This window comes from Aphelocoma coerulescens, chromosome 1A (assembly GCF_041296385.1).
Source record: "Aphelocoma coerulescens isolate FSJ_1873_10779 chromosome 1A, UR_Acoe_1.0, whole genome shotgun sequence".
Taxonomy (NCBI): Eukaryota; Metazoa; Chordata; class Aves; order Passeriformes; family Corvidae; genus Aphelocoma; species Aphelocoma coerulescens.
In genome coordinates, this window is record NC_091014.1 from 31,525,699 (window position 1) to 31,544,149 (window position 18,451).

Genomic DNA, 18,451 nt, shown 5'->3' on the forward strand with positions numbered 1-18,451 from the left:
GATTCCACAGCCCATGTGTACATCTGCTGGCAGTGAAGGCCTGAGCAGTTTTTCTATGGAAAAGGCATTTGGTGCTGAGGAGGTGGTGTCTGCATTACAGACATTTCTGGGCTTTCTGTTACCGCAGGCTCCTCCAGTCTCGTTCCCTGGAGTGAAGAGCCTCTGGTGCTCACCTGATCTGACCTGTTCTGAACTGAAACACAGAGGTACACCACATGGATGTGGCCATGCTGCCTTTAGGCTAGCCCATGTAAGTGTAACCTCAGCATTGCAAAAAACTTTATTCATGGCCTGGTCCTTCTCTCCCTGAAATTCCTTCTGTTAATAAAGCAACTAATAGTTCCCTGTTTCCCACTACTAGGCAAGCAGTTGGTTGTGCAGCACTTGGAGAGTTATGAAAGGCTGCAGATTGTGTGCTAAGTATAATTAGTATTTTACAGCTATATATATTATAATTTTTATTTATTAATGGTGTTAATCAATATTAACCTGCTGTTCATTAGGGTATTATTAAAGCATTAGAGTGCACAACTGATTGCCTCATCAGTACTTAAAAATGTGATTATGCCAAGGCTAAAAAAATTAGATAGTGCAGTAAATAGACCTGTGTTCGTTTCTTCCAAAACAAAGAGGTGTCAATGGGCCTGTTCATTATTTGGGGTTATCATTTGCTACTGATACTTTAAAAAATTATGTATTGAAATTTCAGCCCCATTAATTTATGTGTCTATGCACGCAAGCCTGTGTGCATTGGTATGATAGTAACATTTGTAAAACTGTCAAATAATATTACATATTAAAAAACAAAACAAAACAAACCTTGTCTCAAAGGAATTGCTAACTTCAAAGTATACCACATCTTTTTGGTTTCCAGTCGTGTTTTTCCCTGGGTAGTTATGTTGAATAATATATGATTTTTCATTACCAGCTATCCAGTAGGGATTACAAAATACACCACACGTTAGTTAATGTGGCTGTTGGAAACTTGGCTATTACCTTCTCTTTTGCATTTTACTTCTTAATTTTAATTGAGCAATATTTAATGCTACATAACAATCTATTTGTGTAGGTCTTGATCTCTTAAGGATTCAGGCTTAATGAGTTGATTCTTTATTATCTTATTGATATATAAAGTGTCAATGGAAAGGTCAACTGAACAACGCCCTTGTGATTAAAAGCAGTGGAGATTACATGTAAGAAGTTAGCTGCATAGGTATGAACTTCTGTCTATCTGGATTCATGCAGTCCAATATTTATTAATCTTTCAGCTATATTCAATTTATATGTGCATAGTGTGTGTGTGAGAGAGAGAAGGGTGCATGTATACAGTAACAGTTATACACATCTGTGAATGACAACACATATGTAAGTAAATTCATCAGAATATTTTATAAATATTGTAATATATATATAGTTTTTAATATAACAAATTATTATTGGTAATCCAGTTATCACAGCTTTTTTAAGCTTAAAACTACTACATTTAAAGGAAAATTATTCAGTGAAATTATGCAAGCACGACTTATGATCAAATCTTCTTGTATTAAAACTTGATTTGATGTTTGATCTTTCCCATGTCTTTCTTCTCTATCCTGAGAACAAGTCATATCAGAAAAAGTGCTAAAAGCTGTAGGGAAAAAAAAGTTAAAGCTATTACTACTTTTATGCTTTCAAGTCCTTGACTTTCACAACTAAACAGTGTGTTTTTAAGCAGAAGTTATTATAATGATGTTTCTAAGATTCCAAAGAGGAAAAAGCCCAATTAAAAAAAACTTGTGGTTTATGTAGGGGCAACCCTTCCCCCTGGTATTCATTACCACAAGACTTGGTCTCTGTGTTTCCAGCATTGCAACATGAAGCCATTGTAGCCCGTGACATGACAGAGCCCGCTGGACTCCCAGAGGAGAGCAGCAGCTCCCAGGCCAGGCTCTGTGCCTGCTGGGCTCCACTCTCCACGCCTCCCTTCTGCTGCTGCTCCAGCACCTCCCAAGCTGTCTCCCAACAGGGGCTGTTGGCTGTTGTTGGTGTTTTCCTCCCAATAGGGAATCTTGTCAACATTAAATCATCGTGGTTATGTTTTAAATGAGACTGGAAATGATAGCAGCAGGGCTGTGTTTTACACCCATGACTAGTCCTCAGCAGGAGGAAAGCTTGTCAGGGCCAATTCCGATTTCTTGATGGGGCTATGCCAAGTTCATCTCTCATGGATTTAGAAGTTCACATCTGTGACTTGCTTTGGCTGATAGAGATACTCAGTGTCATTGTGGTCAGGTGATGTCATCTGGAAACCGAATGCATTTTTTTTTCCTAAAACTTTGTTCACAGTATGCAATTGTATGTTGATTTGGTGGCTGCCTAGGTAGTCTCTAAATCGTAGCCCAGGCTGTGAAACTAACATACAGAATGTGTGTCTTCTGGCCATATGTCAGTATATATATATGTGTATGTGTGTGTGTCAGCAGCTGCTTGCTGTCAGGTTGGTCACAAACCCCGGCATGCAGGTGGCATTCAAAGAAAACTGTTCTATTCAAGAATCTGCTCCAACTTTTGAAGCAACTAAGTCAACAGGACCTCTTTGCAGCAGGTCCTAGCCTTTGCATATGCAACATAAAAAAAATGTGAGTTTAAACTCCCCTGAGTTTATTTAAAATATGGAAATTTTGTCATAATTATGGGGAGACATCTTGGTTGCCTGTTTTGGTTCAGCCAATACACAGTAACAAAATAATCTACAGGGAGAGGTTTTGGAAAAAAACCATGAGGAAGTTTGTTTTGGAAAAACTGACACGTGGTTCCTAAAACACTGTATGCTCCCTGGGACTCGGGTGCTCCTGACTGAAGGCTGACATTCTTCTCAGTTCTTCACAGTTGAAGAATAACCATTTCAGTCTGCACTTCAGGGGTTTCTTACACCATAACCACATTTCCATGGCCTTTCTGTGGACCAGACATCCCAGAGCTCCAAAACCTGATCTGACATGTCTTATGAAATTTGGTCCGAACTGACAGGGAAATTCCAGGGATGGGACATCTGGGAATCTTTTCTACATCCATCCACATCAAATGCAAGAGATTAGTCTGTCTCATTTTCCTTGACCTGATCCTGTTTTGGCTACCCTCCATGCCCAGTCAGCTGGAGGCCAAAGCTCCTCTGCAGTTCTGTGTAGGAGCCTTGCCAGCTTTGGAGATCTTATTGTCCCTAATGCCATGCTGAGTGCCACTTCAGGGGTTTGGTATCTGTCAATTTCAGTAGCACTGCCTCCATTAACAGCACGGACCCATTTGGCCAAGTACCTGCGAGGCTGGTGCTCATCACCCAGCATGATTCTGATAACATTACAGCTGTATATTACCTGAAAGGAGGGGGTTGTTAATGTTTGATATTGCCCTCTGAGTACTCTAAGAAATTGCAAAATCATTATTCAAGCGTTCAAGTTTCCCTGTCACCGATGTGTCTGTATCATTTCACGCATGAAATAACACATTAAGATGTTATTAATGGATATGACAATCTATCCTACTTTCCTCCAGGGGCTGGATAATGGCTTATGGATATATTAAAACTTTTGATTTTGGCATCTATTATAACATGATGGATGTGTGGCACACAACAGTGTGTTTTTTGCTTGCTGAGATGTTGCAGATAAAATGAGAAATAAATCTGCATAATATGTGTCTGTTTGGAGATCTCATCTCTGGTCTGACCATGTTCTTTGTTCTCCTGGCGGTGGTGGGTTGAGGTATAAGCATGCATGAAACTTCTGCTTTTTGTTTTGTTTTGTTTAGTAATTGCAGAGATTGCAGAGATGCTTAAAATTCTGCAGGTAAGGGAACAGATGGCAATGTACTAATTCTGAGACTCCCATCAGGCAACAACAATCTTGCAGACAAACTATCTAATGATATGTCCATGATGGCAGAGAAATTACCAGACAGTTGCAATATTTGGTACTGGTGCTGCATCCCAATGCTTCTCTCATTATGAAAAGCTAATGTACCATTTTTAAAGAAGAAAATTAGGTCAAAGTTCTGTTGATTTGATGTCATGCAGAGACCTGACAAATTCCTCTGGATAATTTTTTTTTCTTCTTTCTATTCTGTGCAACTTTGTCATTTTGGGCTTCCTGTTACACAAGACCGATATATGTCGAATTTCTATGTTCACTGAAATACTGTGTAACAGGAAGTAAGTAAGGAACTAGTGAGTAAAGATCTTCATATTAACCTATGCTACCTGCTTTTCAGGTGGATTTTGATGACAAGCCGGACTCCTTGTTCTTCAAAGATGGGCAGCGAAGAATTGACTTTGTTTTGGTGTATGAAGATGAAAGTAAAAAAATTACTCATAAGAGGAGTGATCGTAAAAAGCAAAAGGTAAGTTATTTTTCATATATTGGGTGTTAGAGCTGAGGACAGAAAGGAAAGTGCCCTCTTGCAGAACAGCAATTGCTTTGCCTCATCCTCAGCGTACTCTGGGGAGCTGGGAGACTGAAGCCCATCAAACTGAGCAGGGGACAGGGCTCGAGCCAGAAGATTGCTGTCTAAATGGGCAGAGCACTGCACATCATGTCTGTCAGTGTGCCTGGTGACCTCAGAGCATCTTCCTGGGAGGCCACCCTTCAGAAGATGAGAGCAGGAAAATGCCAGTGTCAGGTTAAAATTAGACACCAAGATCATCACAGGCAGATTTTCTCTACCTACAGTGATTCAGTTAGGCCCCTAATGGACTTTGGTAATAAAATCAAAGTATTCAGAGGAACCCAAAGACGGCAGCTGACCAGTTGCTCCAGATCACAGTTATGAACACAGCTGCTGACATTCTTCTGACTTCTGAATCCTAAGTTGTTTATGGGAAATAATTGTACATCTGCCACCAGAATTTCTCCCTGTACAATCCTTTCCCTTGACACTTCAACACTTTCACCCTTGTTAGGGACCTTGCAAAAAGTTTTTGACTCAAGCCAGTGACTTCTTTATGCTCCTTAGCATCCATAGCTCTGTAGCTCCTAAGCAATGAAGCACAATAATAGACTTTTTTTAACTATTATCTTTTAATCATTTCATCAGTTCCATTGGAGGACTACCTTCATGATGGCATGCATGGTCATGAAAACAAGCTCAGCCATGCCACTGAACTGTCTGAGAAACAAGCGTCCAGGAGGTTGTCGTTCCCTTGGCATCTGCACTCCCCCACCCACCCACATCCTTCTCTGATTTAGCAACAATCCATGTTCTAGCAGCAGCCTCTGGTAGAGACAGGCAGGGAGAAAGATATCCCTGAGAGAAGGTCATATACAAATATTAATTTGCAGTTAGGAAATAGAAGAGTAGGAGTAAAAGAGCCTGTAGCTAAGTTGGTTGATAATCATTACACAGTGTTGTTGTTGGCATTAACAGGACAGCCATAAGGAATGTTGTTAGCAGGGTTTGAGGGAGTCCTGCCGTGGGTGGATGTTGTATTACACATGATCACAGGATCAGCAATAAAAACTAATTGAAAGAGGTAATTAGATTAAAAAGCTGCCCCTTTGGAAAGAATTGTTTTTATCAATTAGCATTTTACATTTATGTTTTTAATACTTGGCCATTGCCCAAATATATTAAAAATATAATGAGCATCTTTTCTAAGTAGTGATGGAAATTAAATGTGAGCAATGGGGTAGTATTTTGAGTGCAGCATTAATGTTAAGACATTAGCCAGAATGAAACCATGAATAGTTAGACCAGGAGATTGTGGGTAGGTGCTTGCGAAAAACTTTCCTTTCTAAGGTCTTAGTCCCACAAAGATCTGCAGCCACGTTGACTCTGTGGTGTGCTGAGGAAGAGGAAGCAATCTACCTATAGATAACAAATGCGAGGACAAGAATATATTAGACAGATGACCAGATAAGGGGAAGACTGAGCAGCTGGGGAACAGTTCTGTGGAAGAGGCCCTGGAGGTCTGCATGGACAGCAAGCTGAACAAGAGCCAGCTGTACAGCCTGACAGCAAAGTGGCCAGCAAAGCCTGTATGGACAGAAGTGTGGCCAGGAGAGTGACACACGAGACTGGGGTGATATGGATTAGTCAGAAGGAAGCCAAAACCAGTATTTCCATGGATAAGTAGAAGCTGAAGCAACAGGGGGACTGTATACATGTACCTTATATCTGAGATTGAAATTAAGATGACATTTATGGTACAGCTTTACATTCTTAGAATTCCAGGAAGGAAATTAACATTTTGGCCTACCACAGTTCCAAAAACAGTGTGGGGTTGGTGCAGCCCAAGATACACTCAGATTTCATCAGTGTTGGCATAAAACCTACTTGATAACTCGTCTTTACTGATGCTGTTGTTTATTTGGTTGTAATTTTTTCTGAGGCAAATTACTTCTATTCTTGTGGTGAAATGCAACCAAAAGAAGGAGTATTGTCACTTTCAATCAGTTTTAAATACTGCATACATCACTGTCTGATCAATGATGAATTGAAAATGCCCAATTTTATAAGTAGTATCTTGTTTAATTCAGGGTGCTTTAAGCATGAATAGGTTCCTTGCCCATGCTGCTCTTTCTTTGACTTCCCTGACAGTTTTATAGAACTATTATCCAGAGCGTTATTGTGCACAGAATTTGGAAACTCCAGCTTACTAAAGAATAGGAGATTCAGTGAAGTCTGTTCTCATAGGGTGACGTCCTCATGTCACTGGGGTCAGGAGCAAGTGTTCCACTGGTTGTGTGCAACATTACAGGTCTGTGAAATTTAGAGATTTGTCACTGGGACAAATTCTGTCTGACACACGCAGCACCCCACCCAAGTGCATGACGTGGAAGTCACTTCAGAATTCAAAATGTTAGTGGACATCTGTAGATTCCTGAAGTGAAATGTTTTGTGGGCTGCAGGTGGTTTTGTATGATACTGAACGTGGAGGAGTCCCCAGATGCTTACTGAATTTAGACAGAAGGATTTGCAAATCAGACCACAACCTAGGTATCCAATTTGCTGGATTCAGAGAAACAGGGCACAGATCCACCTGTTCTTCTGCAGCTAGAGAAGACTCAGATCCTGGGACTATCATTATATTGGAATTGAATGGTTTTCTGTTCTTTTTCCAAAGAATTGGATAAATGTAACTGAATGGTCCAGCACTAGTTTATAGTAATAAGGAATATTCTTGGGAAAATATCTCAGGGGACCGCAGGAAATGAATAAAAACATGAATGTGATTTGATAGAAGGAATAAAAATGTGTGATTATGAAACTCTTGGAGATCCACAGTGCTTCTCATATTTTCATCTGCTTCTGAAATCTGGTTTAGGGGAGGCAAAGTCAAACGAATGAAATGACAACCTCATGGAGGTTTCTAATGTAATTTATAGACTCAAAAGTTAGGAGATACGTTTCATATATGCAACTCAATTCAAACTTCAAACTTTTAAAGTTGGTATACAATTAATTTTGCAAGCACTAGCCAAAAATGAGACTGCCAGGAGAAGATTCCTGAAACTGTACCTTGCAAGCAATTGAAATTCTTGCTCAAAGGATGTCTCTAAAATCTACAATTTATGTACCCTATTTGTCAGGATAGCTTACCATCAGAATAGAATTTGAATATCACCAATCTTTTCAGGAATGATCCAAAATGCCAGTTTTATCTGTTGGGGTCCTTGTTGAAAGTCAAAGGATCAGGGCCAGAAAGGTGAATTCAAAATAAATCAATGCAGAATGTCATTTTAGTCCATCTATTTCTCCCCAACAGATATAAACAGAAAGATTGTCAGTAATTTAAATTGGAATGTGGGCAAAACCTTCATTTCCAGCCATGAATGAGTATGTGCTTCTCAGAAACAGAGATTCTTTTTTTTTTTCCAAATTGAATGAAAACTATCACTCATGGAGAATATTACACACATCTCATTGGGGTTTTTTAAGTACAGTGTTACTGAGAACTTCAATAGGGCTAGAGAGTTTTGTTCTCATAAGCCAACAGTGGATAGTTCCTGCCTTTATACTTGTCTAAATTGGATAACCAACAACAATAAAACCACAAAAAGAAAAAAAAAAAACACAACCAAAAATAAGCTTGGGTGACTTTTCAAACACGAATTGTACTTATCTCACTGCTTAGCATGTATCATAGCTGCAGTGAGAGAACAGCACTTGGGTTTACAGGTAAAAGGGTACCTCTGTGACATTTTTTGCAGCGATTTGAGGCAGTAGAGAATGACAGGTTCTGCATGCCTGTGATGTACTCAGCCAACATACTCAGGAAGTCTGATAACAACTATGGAAGGGACCTTTGGCACTGGGAGGAGGGCAGCCCCACCTGCCTTCATGTCAGCTGGATGGTTTGGTTTTGAAGAACAAATTCACTGAAATAAAACCTCTATTCCTGAGGCAACCACAAACCTTAATTTTACTTCTTTGGAAGGAAGTATGACAGAAGAATATGAAGACAGATAGAAGGAGAGAGTTACTCTGCAGTTACTACAAACATTTGTAGGACCAGAAATGGGTCTTTCCAAACAGGGTGAGTAGAAGCCATTGTTGAGGGTAGGGCTAGACTGCAGTATTGCCAGTTCTGTGTGGTCACAGATCAGGTTTCAGAAAACCATGAAGCTGGCTTGAAATCAAAGGGTGTACCAGAAAATATGTATTTGGAGTTCTTTGGGTTTGCATTTTTGGGGGTTATTCTCTATAGTATGTTCTGCTTCACATTTTTATGATTATCTTCAAACATAAGGGAAAGAAGCTTACAGAGCAGAGCTGCTCAATCAATTAATTTTCTGATGCTGACAGCTGGGACTTTGAAGAAAGCTTCCAAATATCATCAAAGAAACTATGAGGCAGCTAGTATTGATACAATGATCCTCTTCACTCCCTTCAGCTGATTTCCATAGGGGAGGCTTTGGGCCCCATGCTCTTTCTCTTATTGGCTGTGATTTGTCTGTTGACTGTCAGGTAAGGCAGAGGAGGCTATTCAAGCTCTCTTTCCTTATTAGGATTTTTCCCCTGAAGCCACATGGATATTGTTGTAGGGAACTTTTCCCTTTGCACAAAAGAAACTTAGCACAGGTATGAGTTGACATTCTTCTGCCACTGTAATCAAAGCACGTCTTCCCTACCATTTACAAAACACAGGGGAAAAAGTGCTACTGGTCTGCTACCAATTTCCAGACACACAATCTTGTTAATCTCCTCCACTTGGCAAGACAATCACCAGAAATTGAAAGCATCGTGGTGAAAAAGCACCTCTCAAAAGCTGACTCTTCCACATGCCTGTAACACTTGGCGTTCACTTACATTCTGCTTTCATTTTCTTAAGACTGTATATGATTATGCATCCTGTGGTGTCTTAGTCTATTGAACAGCTATTCAATCATCAAAACCTATGTTAGGTTTAGATCAGCAGCATTACTATGATTACTTTATTATTTCAACTTACCCTTGCAGGCAGCTGAGCAAAATGCCAGATACTAAAATAAACTTTGGATGGTCTCCACCTTCCAGCCTAATAAACCATTATATCTATATACTGTATTCCCCAGTCAATGCAAAACCACTACAGACTCCCCTGGGTAAAAGTCTAGCTCCTCCATAGATCATTATACACATAATTCAATCATTTCTATAAAATAGCAAAGCCCCTAATTAGCAAAGCCTCCCAGAGGCTTTGTTTCCTGCTACTTGAATTCATGCATTATTAGAAACCTTCATATTGTCAACATTCCTCTAAGATTTTGAGGGCAAAATTAATTTTGGGAACTCCTTGCCATAATAAATTATTGAAGGAATCTGATTACAAGATTTTTTAAAAATAGCTTAGACTTCTACAAATGAGAATTGCTCTGCATCTATTTTTGTGATGCAAAAAGATTTCTATTTAGAAAGAACAGGTATTTAGCCCCCTGCCTGTTTTATTTTCTGAAAAAAAGCAGAACTCAGGTTGAAATATTTTCATGATTGAGTATTATTCACTTCAGAAAGAACCATGTGAATGTGGAAGAAGCAAAGAGGTGGGATGAAATGGCAGAAGAGTTACTACTAGAGTGACAAACTCCTGTGTGTTGTGTTCTACATATACTAATGAACTGGTAAAAGGGTTGAGTTTTGATAAAACAAAAATTGTAGAGGAAATCATTACATAGTTTACTTAGAAGCCACTGTGACTGAAAACCTTTAGCTTTAAAGGAGACTGGAGAGCACTATTACCTATGAAATATTGAAAATGCAAGGAAATATATTACTGCAAGGAAAACACTCATTCACATTTGTGATTTTAAGTTAGAGCTTTCAGTACAACAAAGATAATTAGATGTATACGTTATAAATGTCTATATTACACACACATTTATACACAATGAAAAATTATAAAGAGCATTTTACTGTCTATAACAGCCAAGTGAACTTACTGAGATGTGGAGAGATCCCTCCATGAAGAGTGCTATCAAAGTTTGAGTTTGTGGTTTTATCCTGAGAAAAGCAAGGAATAAGGAGAAAGGTGATAAGTATTGATGAGAGAAAAAACCAGTGTGAAATATTTGGCTCTTCTTGTGCCTAGCTTGAGTAGAAGGTGATATTCACCAGAATAAAAAGGCAGAAAACCCAAAACAGATAAGAAAAATACTTCTTAACAAAATATTAAATTAGTCCACTGAGATCATTGTCACATGCAGCTGCTGCAGCTGAGAACTAACAAACTATAAATGGGGTAGGCTGTTCATATTGTTATTCAGTTTTATAATGAATAATTTCAAGACTTTCTAGAGTTTTAGAAAAACAGCTTTTTCCTTTTTGGGGACTTAAAACTATCTTTAAATGTTGAAGAACTGGATGAAACTTATTTCGGTATACAACTGACCTGTTCCTGTGGAACTTCTGAAGATTTTCACTTTTTTGCTGAAGCACCTTTTGCCCCTAGATTGGGTGGGCCTTGATTCTAGCCCTGAAGACCACTTTCTACATACCTTTCAAAGTTCCTAAGACTTCATCTAGAGGGTCATTCATTGACTCTGGTCCTTCACTGCAGCAACAGGTCTGGATCCTGTGCACAGACCTTAAGGCAGCTAGAATGGCTATAGAGAACCACATGACAAAAAACACTGGGTCATTTTTCTTTAAGTTCCTGCAGAGGGAGATACCAAATCCTTTAAGCACATATAAACAGCAAGAAATTGGCCAGTGGCATGAAAGTAATCTGGGAGTATGAAAGTAGTATGCCCAAGTCACTGCGAGAACCTCGCTGCAGGCCTAGCCTAACCTGGTACAGGAATAAAGCTCTCAGTCCCCAGTGCATTAAAGACATCTTCTTCCAGCAAACTCCTCACAGACGAGCCCCCAGCCCCAGCTGCCTACAGGTGCCCCCCATTACCTGTGCTGATATTTTGACATGCAGTCTGTAGGCCAGGGAGAGCTGGCTACCCTTGTCTCACATAAACAAATAGATCACTGAGGAACTATCCAGTTCGTGCAGATAGCTTTTAAATTTGATTGCTTCACATGAAGTTTCAAGAGTTCTTATAAATCCCTTATGGAGTTATATGTTTTGTATTTGAGGGTAAAGAGGATATTTCTGTGTTTCTTGGGAGGAAATTGTCTATATGGAGAAGCAGATTCAAGATTGGAAAGACATTTCAAGTTTTTTGTAACTCACTAGCTGCCAAGTGCTGGTAACTATGAAATGTAATTAGAATGATCCACAAATCTGATCTTTACTGAGGAAAACTTGTGTCCTGCTGGGGACATTGAATGCTCCTGGAACAGCACCACTGACTCTACAAGTGCTACAGCTCTCATTGTCTTCCTTTGGGGATGTAATCCATGGACCAAAATATAGAGGGACTGTACAGTTTGAACCACTGCGTGAACTCATGTGATTACTGTGAAAGAAGCATAAAGTTACAGGTTGCTGGATGGAAAGCACTTGAGATGAAGACTTTCTAAAGGAAGATTAATGTAGTTCACTTAGTGACTAAAGGTGAAAGAGATCACAGTTTCAGGGATAGATTTCCAAATTTTCAAAGCCTGACTCTCACTTTTACCTCTGTAAAGTACCAGGAACTAAGAGGATAAGTTCTCCACAATTGCATTTGAGAGCAATATTGCATGTCAGATAAAAAAACTGATCAGGATTAATTAGTAGGTAGGACTGTACGTATCACCACAGTAGCTATCAAGTGGGCTATAGAGATAACAACATAATGATGGCTTTGGGAAGCAAGTCCATTTTTCTATGCATACATATTTGTGAAATTTGGAACAGATGTTTTACAGTGTTCAATATCTTTTAACAGAGGAAGAGACAAGTATATGAATCAAACCTGATAAACAATGGCTTGCAACTAGAAGCAACGAGGTCGGTGAGTGCTATTCTCTGTGTGAACGGCTGTTCTGAGAGCAGAGCTGCCCCTGTGGGAGTAAGAGAACTGGATAGATGAATTCACTGTAAGACTTCTCTCCCCTCAAGAAAAAAAGGCCCACCTTTCTTCTGTTAGTGGTGTCTTTGTGATCTCATGCAAAATCTTTTTAAACTTTATGTCTGTTTCTTCCTCTGCAAAATAAAAGATGGGAAGCTGGAAGATTACACTGTGAAGCTGGGAGATTACATAGGTCATGTTTGCTCAGAGCTTGGAAGATAAAAATTACTGTCTGTACCTTGCAGAGAGGTACTTCCCCTACTCTGGCTGTGTAGTGCAGGTGGGAAGTCTGTGTGTCTGGGGCAGAATGCCCCTGCCAGAAGAGCAGTGCAGGGCTCCTGCATGTGACCCTGCTTCTCGCAAGGCCTGGCACTGTGCAAGTGGTTCTAACTATTGTGCTTTGTATATTTTGGGCTGCGATGTCGCCTGCAGGCAGTTCAAGAGCACTGTGGTAATGCACATTGGCTGCCAGAGCTTCTGTCTCTGGCAGGAAGGGTTAGAACCCCTCCGAATCCCTTCTTTTTTCCTACCCTGCAGGGCTGCAGTGCTCCATCTGTGTCTCCCTCTCCAGGACAATCACTTCCAGTCTAAATTAGTTGTTGTTTGGTATTCTATAGTGAGCTCCAGAACTGGTCACTTTGCCCCTTCCTCCCAAATTAGACTCAGAATCTATGGCATCACAGTATTTATTTGATTTCTGCAGTGAGGGCTCCTGCTGCATGTCCAAGAATGCAGACTGGTTCTTCACATTCATAAGAAAGTAAACGCTTGCCAGCTGGAAGGCTGCTGCAGACCTGGTGCTATACTTACATATTGCAGTTTTCTTGCATATTGCAGTTTTCAGTGGTTCTGCTGTGATTATGACTGAAAAACATTTGAAACCGGGTATTTCCCCAGGTTCGATCAGATACCTGACCTGTGTTCCTGAGCCAATGAGCTACATAAGGAAATTTCATGTGGCTGACAGTCACTACTGCAGGGCAGCAGTAGGTCTACAGGCCATGTGTAGACAGACGGCAGGAGTGGCTGTCAGGGTTCCCACTGCATACTGGTGCATTCTGCTGGGAGCAAATATGCCCCATGCTGTCTTTTTTCAGCAGTTTCATCTAATTTCCCTTTCCCTCTCTCCATTCTCTCTAGGAAGCTTGGAATTCTTGTTGCCCAGGAGCACCCATGGGTGTCTAGCCTGCTCCCATCATCCTGGGGTTGTAACTGAGCTACTGGGAAGTCACTGGCAGCTGTAGAGCTATGCCTGCCCCTACCAAGCTACAAGTACTAAGAGTCCTAATGACCCCCGTATGGGGAAAGTGTTACACTTAAATTGCTTTGTAAAATACTTTGCAGAGATGTAAACATTAAGCATTAAGGGAACATTTAACTGTCTTTTTTTTATATGCCTTTAAATGCCTTCATCTGCCTGAGTGTTTCCTCATGTCAGCACTTTTACAGAAGCCAGTGAAATGTTTGCTGGGATGGACAATGAATGCGACCTTGAGTAGGTCATCTATGAACTGTAAAGAGAAAGAAAATTCTAGATATTTCAAGAATTGTTATGATGAAAAGTTCTTTGCTTACATACTTATTTTCAATATTCTTTCATCTCAGGTTTTGGATGAGAAACTTATTTTTGTGAAAGTGCATGCACCTTGGGAAGTGCTGTGCACGTATGCCGAGGTTATGCACATCAAATTGCCTCTGCAGCACAATGACCTGAAAACCCGAGAGTCAGCTTTCAACTGGTTCAGCAGACTCTTCAGGGTGGATGAAAATATCATCAAACCTGAACAAGAGTTTTTCACTGCCCCTTTTCAAAAGGAACTTTTGTCCAACTTCTATATCCAAGACAAAGACGCATTTTTCAATCCTGCAACTAGAAGCCGAATTGTAAGTCCATGGAGTATTTCTAGCATTTACTATCCCTTTTATCAAATCAGTGTAATTACCTTCACTAAAACATCCTAAGAAATTAAAAATGTTGAGGATGCAATTGTCCTGTGTAATTTATTAAATAGCCTGGGCAATCCAGAAGGAAAACTTTCCTTACATTTGTCCTATTTCTCTTCCACCTGAATTTAAAGGAGGGATTTGAATGGTTTGTATACCCTGTGCAATTAATTTTGTCTACACTGCTTACTCTTTCATAGCTTGATTGTATATCATTACTTTCAGGTTGCAAGAGACACAAAAATATTTTTTAAATTTCAGGTTCATTTTATCCTGTCCCGTGTGGAATATGCAACAAAAAATAATGTGAAAAAGTTTGGCATTAACAAATTGCTGGACACTGGAATCTACAAAGCAGCATTTCCCCTTCATGATGTAAGTCCAGTGCTTGTAGCTAAAATACACTTTGAAATGGAGGTCTGAACTATATCTAGAGGGGTTTATATCAAAGGATGCAAACACTATTCATTGCCTTATTCCTGGACTGGTATTATATCCACATAGAAGAATAGGACGTGCTTTGGCTAAAGAGATTTTTCTTCCAAGGCACTGTTGGTTAAAAATGCATTTCTATAAATGGAAAACAACATATTTCACTTGAGAGTTCTTAAAGTTGTATTCTCTGTGAGATGTATTTCAGTAAAGTCCCTGGACTGAGAGGACTGCCATGACACGCTGCATTATCAGTTGTAAATCAATGTTTCATTAGTATGCAATTTTCCAATATTAAAATTCCTATCAACATTGTTGATAAAGATGTAGACTACAAATCTCATTTTTGGATGTGTGAAAGTCTTGCACAGTGAAAAACACTCCCTCAGTTCCCAAACATTGCAAAATACATGCATGAGACTCAGGTTTCTACAGGAAGACTCTGCCCAGCCAGTCCAATGCCTCACAGGTGATGTCAGAGTCTTGCAGAGAAAAGCTTCACTGGTTTGAATTCCACCTTGCAATAATAACAAATCCAGCTTTTGCGACTACACTTCTGAAGCTTTTTAAATTATATCATTTGAAGAAGAAAGTTATACTGAAAATTGTTTTGTATACCAAGGCTAGCAACAGTATAAAAGAAAAAACAAAAAAGAAAATCAAAGATAAAAAATCAGATTTCAGAATATTTGACAAAGAAGAAGCTCCATGTGAGACTGTGAATGCAATACAGTGAGCAAAGACCGAGGGCTGATTTTCTGTATTCTGTCTGTTGCATTACCACATCACAATTTGACCCCCTCAGAGCCACCATTCTGTGTCCAAGGTGTGTTCTGTTGAGGAGACATTGAGAACATGGGAGGTCAGGAATGATAACTGCTTCAGCTGCATGGACTTGGCTTAAAATATTTAGGAGGCCTCCAAGGTTTTCAAAGAAATTTTTAAGGCAGAATCAAGACAAACCATGTTTCTTGTAAGTAATCAAAGCTTTACAGGATAGAATTCATATAATTTGTGACTACCCATTTTTAAGGTTTCCTTTTAAAGATTTAAAACCTGCCTTGCAGGCTATTTCTGTCATGGCATGGGGAATTTGGACTCAGTATGACTAGTAATTAATGACAGTCTTTTTATACAATTGAAATTATACATCACAGCTATGCTGAAAATGAAAAGTAGCAGATAGATTTCTACAAACATCACTTGTCTTGTTGCATTACAGATGTAGAATAGAAAAATGTCTCAAATAAAATAGGTTTTATTGAAATAGCTTTTTTAATAGCCTACTAAGAAATACAAATATTATCTCCATGTGAACTCTCTTTTAAATTTAAAACAGAAACTAGAGACCCTGGATTTTTCCCTCAGACTTTCCAGCCTGTATTCTAGCACAGTATTATTTTGAAGCAGAGCATGTGTAGCATGTTAAAGCTACTAAAAATCCATTTGAATTCAGTCCTGTTCTCTAATTAGAATGAATCCTTTTTTTATTTTCTATTCCTAAGTGCCAAGACTCTGACATGTGCTTAGATTAAGTTCATGATGAGTCTCTGTTATTTTCAGCTCACATATGTACAGCGTTTCCTTTAGCATTCAGTGCCTTTCTGACAATCTTCTATCTTGAATCCTGGTGTGCTCTCAGAGCTGCCTTCCTGCTCCTTTTCTTGGCATTACTTGTTTGCAGTAAGACTGGTCCAAAAGGCTACTGGTGACTTTAGCTTCATGGTGTAGAGATCATCTGCAGAGATGAGAGATGAGCTGCACTGGTTAGATTAGTGGTATCTTCTCGTGCTCTTTCTGTTTTGCAGTCAAGTTTTAGGCACCCATCAACTGATCCCAACTGCCCAAGTGAACGATATCTCCTCTACAGAGAATGGGCTCATCCGAAAAACATTTTCAAACTGCAACCCCTGGATTTCATCAGGTTGGTGTGAGTGGCACTGGACTAATGCAGGGAGAATGAGAAATCTACATAATAGGTCTGGTTGTGGGGATGTCAGAGAGACACAGCTCACTTCTGTGGGAAGATACATATACCCAGATCAGCTCATGCACAGGAGCATAATTTGAGATTGGTTTCATGATAAGCTGATTTATAAAAAGGCAACCACTTACAATTTTTCTTTGCAGGGCATGACCTCTTCTCTTTTTCCGTTTTTCCCCCATTTCTATCCTTTTACAAAAGCATGCAATACTACTGCAATCCCAAAGTTGAAACCAGAGGACTATTACAATATGGGTTGGCATAAAATGTATGAAATGAAGAGCCATGTGAAACAGAAATGCAAATTTACTTGCATTTCAGAAAAAAAAAAAAAAAACAAAAACAAAAAAACACAACTTTTCTCCTCCACAGGAAATACTATGGAGAGAAAATTGGCATTTACTTTGCTTGGCTGGGCTTTTACACCAATATGCTGACTGTGGCTGCAGTTGTAGGAGTTGGCTGTTTTCTGTATGGATGCCTGACAAAGGACAACTGCACTTGGAGGTACCTGATCAGGCCTGGCTTGAATATCACATGCAATTTTGAACAGTCCTGTACAGAGGGGGATAGCACAGGGTTTGCAAGACACTGCTTAATGAAGGAGGCAAAATTAAAGGCCCTGAGAACAACTGCCATGGTGGATTTGAAGGCAAAGGCATAAAATATGAAATAAATAACGGATATCCGTGGACCATTACAGTGATAGACATCCAGGAGTTTGCTATTTCATAATTTTGTTTTTATTTTGCACAAGGTTCACCATACTTAGTGTAGAAACACAAAGAAAAGAGTGACAATCAGAAGTCAATACAAATGGCCATAAAACGTAATTTTCACTGTGGTAATCCTTAAACTAGATACCCAAAGACCTTGGTAATTTCTTTCCTCTAATTTGGGAGAATGTAGGAAGAGCAACAGCACAGGGGCCTTCAGCTGTGTAGGATCCGTTGGAAGGCAAGGCATAGCCATGACACAGATTCTTTCATCAGAACACAACAAAATTCAATCATGGCAAAATGACTCTTGGAAAAAAAATGCTGACATTGTGTCAAATGACCTACAGGCCATCCAGGTGTATACCCCCTCCTGGAAGGGTGTTCATAATCCATGCTGAAGGGCTATTCCACAGCTCCACTCCTGTGCCCAATTTATACCCATTTAGCTTTTTGCCAGTATTATAATTTAGCTAAACAGCTCAGCTCCCTCCCTGGAGTTTACCCCGTGGTGTACACATAGTAAGTAACAACCTTACCTTGCAGCCTCCACCGTGCTGGGTTAGTAGGTATGAGATGGCAGCTCCTTTGCCACCTCATAGGAGACAGATCTGCCATCCCATGAATCATGGTGGCAGCTCCCCTCTGCACAATTTCCAATCTGATCCTGTTTAGAAGACCACAGGGACTGGGTAGCCCTTTGGGCTTTGCAGCTATTCCTTGTTCTGCTAGGCAGTGTTGCTCTTCCTTCTCCTTCAGACTTGCTACGATAGCATGTGTGAGCATGCAACTGTGGGTTTCCTGCTGAAGACTGTGAGATCTTTTAAGAGCTGTTTTATGTTTTTGGTGTGGGCAGTTCTGAGAATTACCACCATGTACAAGAGATGGAAATTATTTTCCTCGTGTGTCATCCATTTTTGAGATGAGGACTATGAATGGAAATGGGGATGTATTGCCCGGGTGAGGGGTGGGGGTGGAAT

The 18,451-nt window shown here is 39.8% G+C and overlaps 1 protein-coding gene and 1 long non-coding RNA gene across 2 annotated transcripts in view; one reads left to right on the forward strand and one right to left on the reverse strand.

The window, feature by feature from the left end:
• Positions 1 to 18,451, forward strand: part of ANO6 (anoctamin 6) — a 68,044-nt gene that overhangs the window by 30,674 nt on the left and 18,919 nt on the right. Inside the window, 6 exon segments of the mRNA XM_068997938.1 lie at positions 4,246 to 4,374; positions 12,273 to 12,338; positions 14,001 to 14,279; positions 14,601 to 14,714; positions 16,580 to 16,695; positions 17,128 to 17,262. Coding sequence (XP_068854039.1) covers positions 4,246 to 4,374; positions 12,273 to 12,338; positions 14,001 to 14,279; positions 14,601 to 14,714; positions 16,580 to 16,695; positions 17,128 to 17,262 — 839 coding nt within the window.
• LOC138100202 (uncharacterized) lies at positions 1,480 to 11,234 on the reverse strand. Its single transcript, XR_011146800.1, has 3 exons — positions 10,841 to 11,234; positions 10,392 to 10,452; positions 1,480 to 1,627 (listed from the first exon to the last, which is right to left on the reverse strand). It is a non-coding gene; the product is annotated as an uncharacterized lncRNA (long non-coding RNA).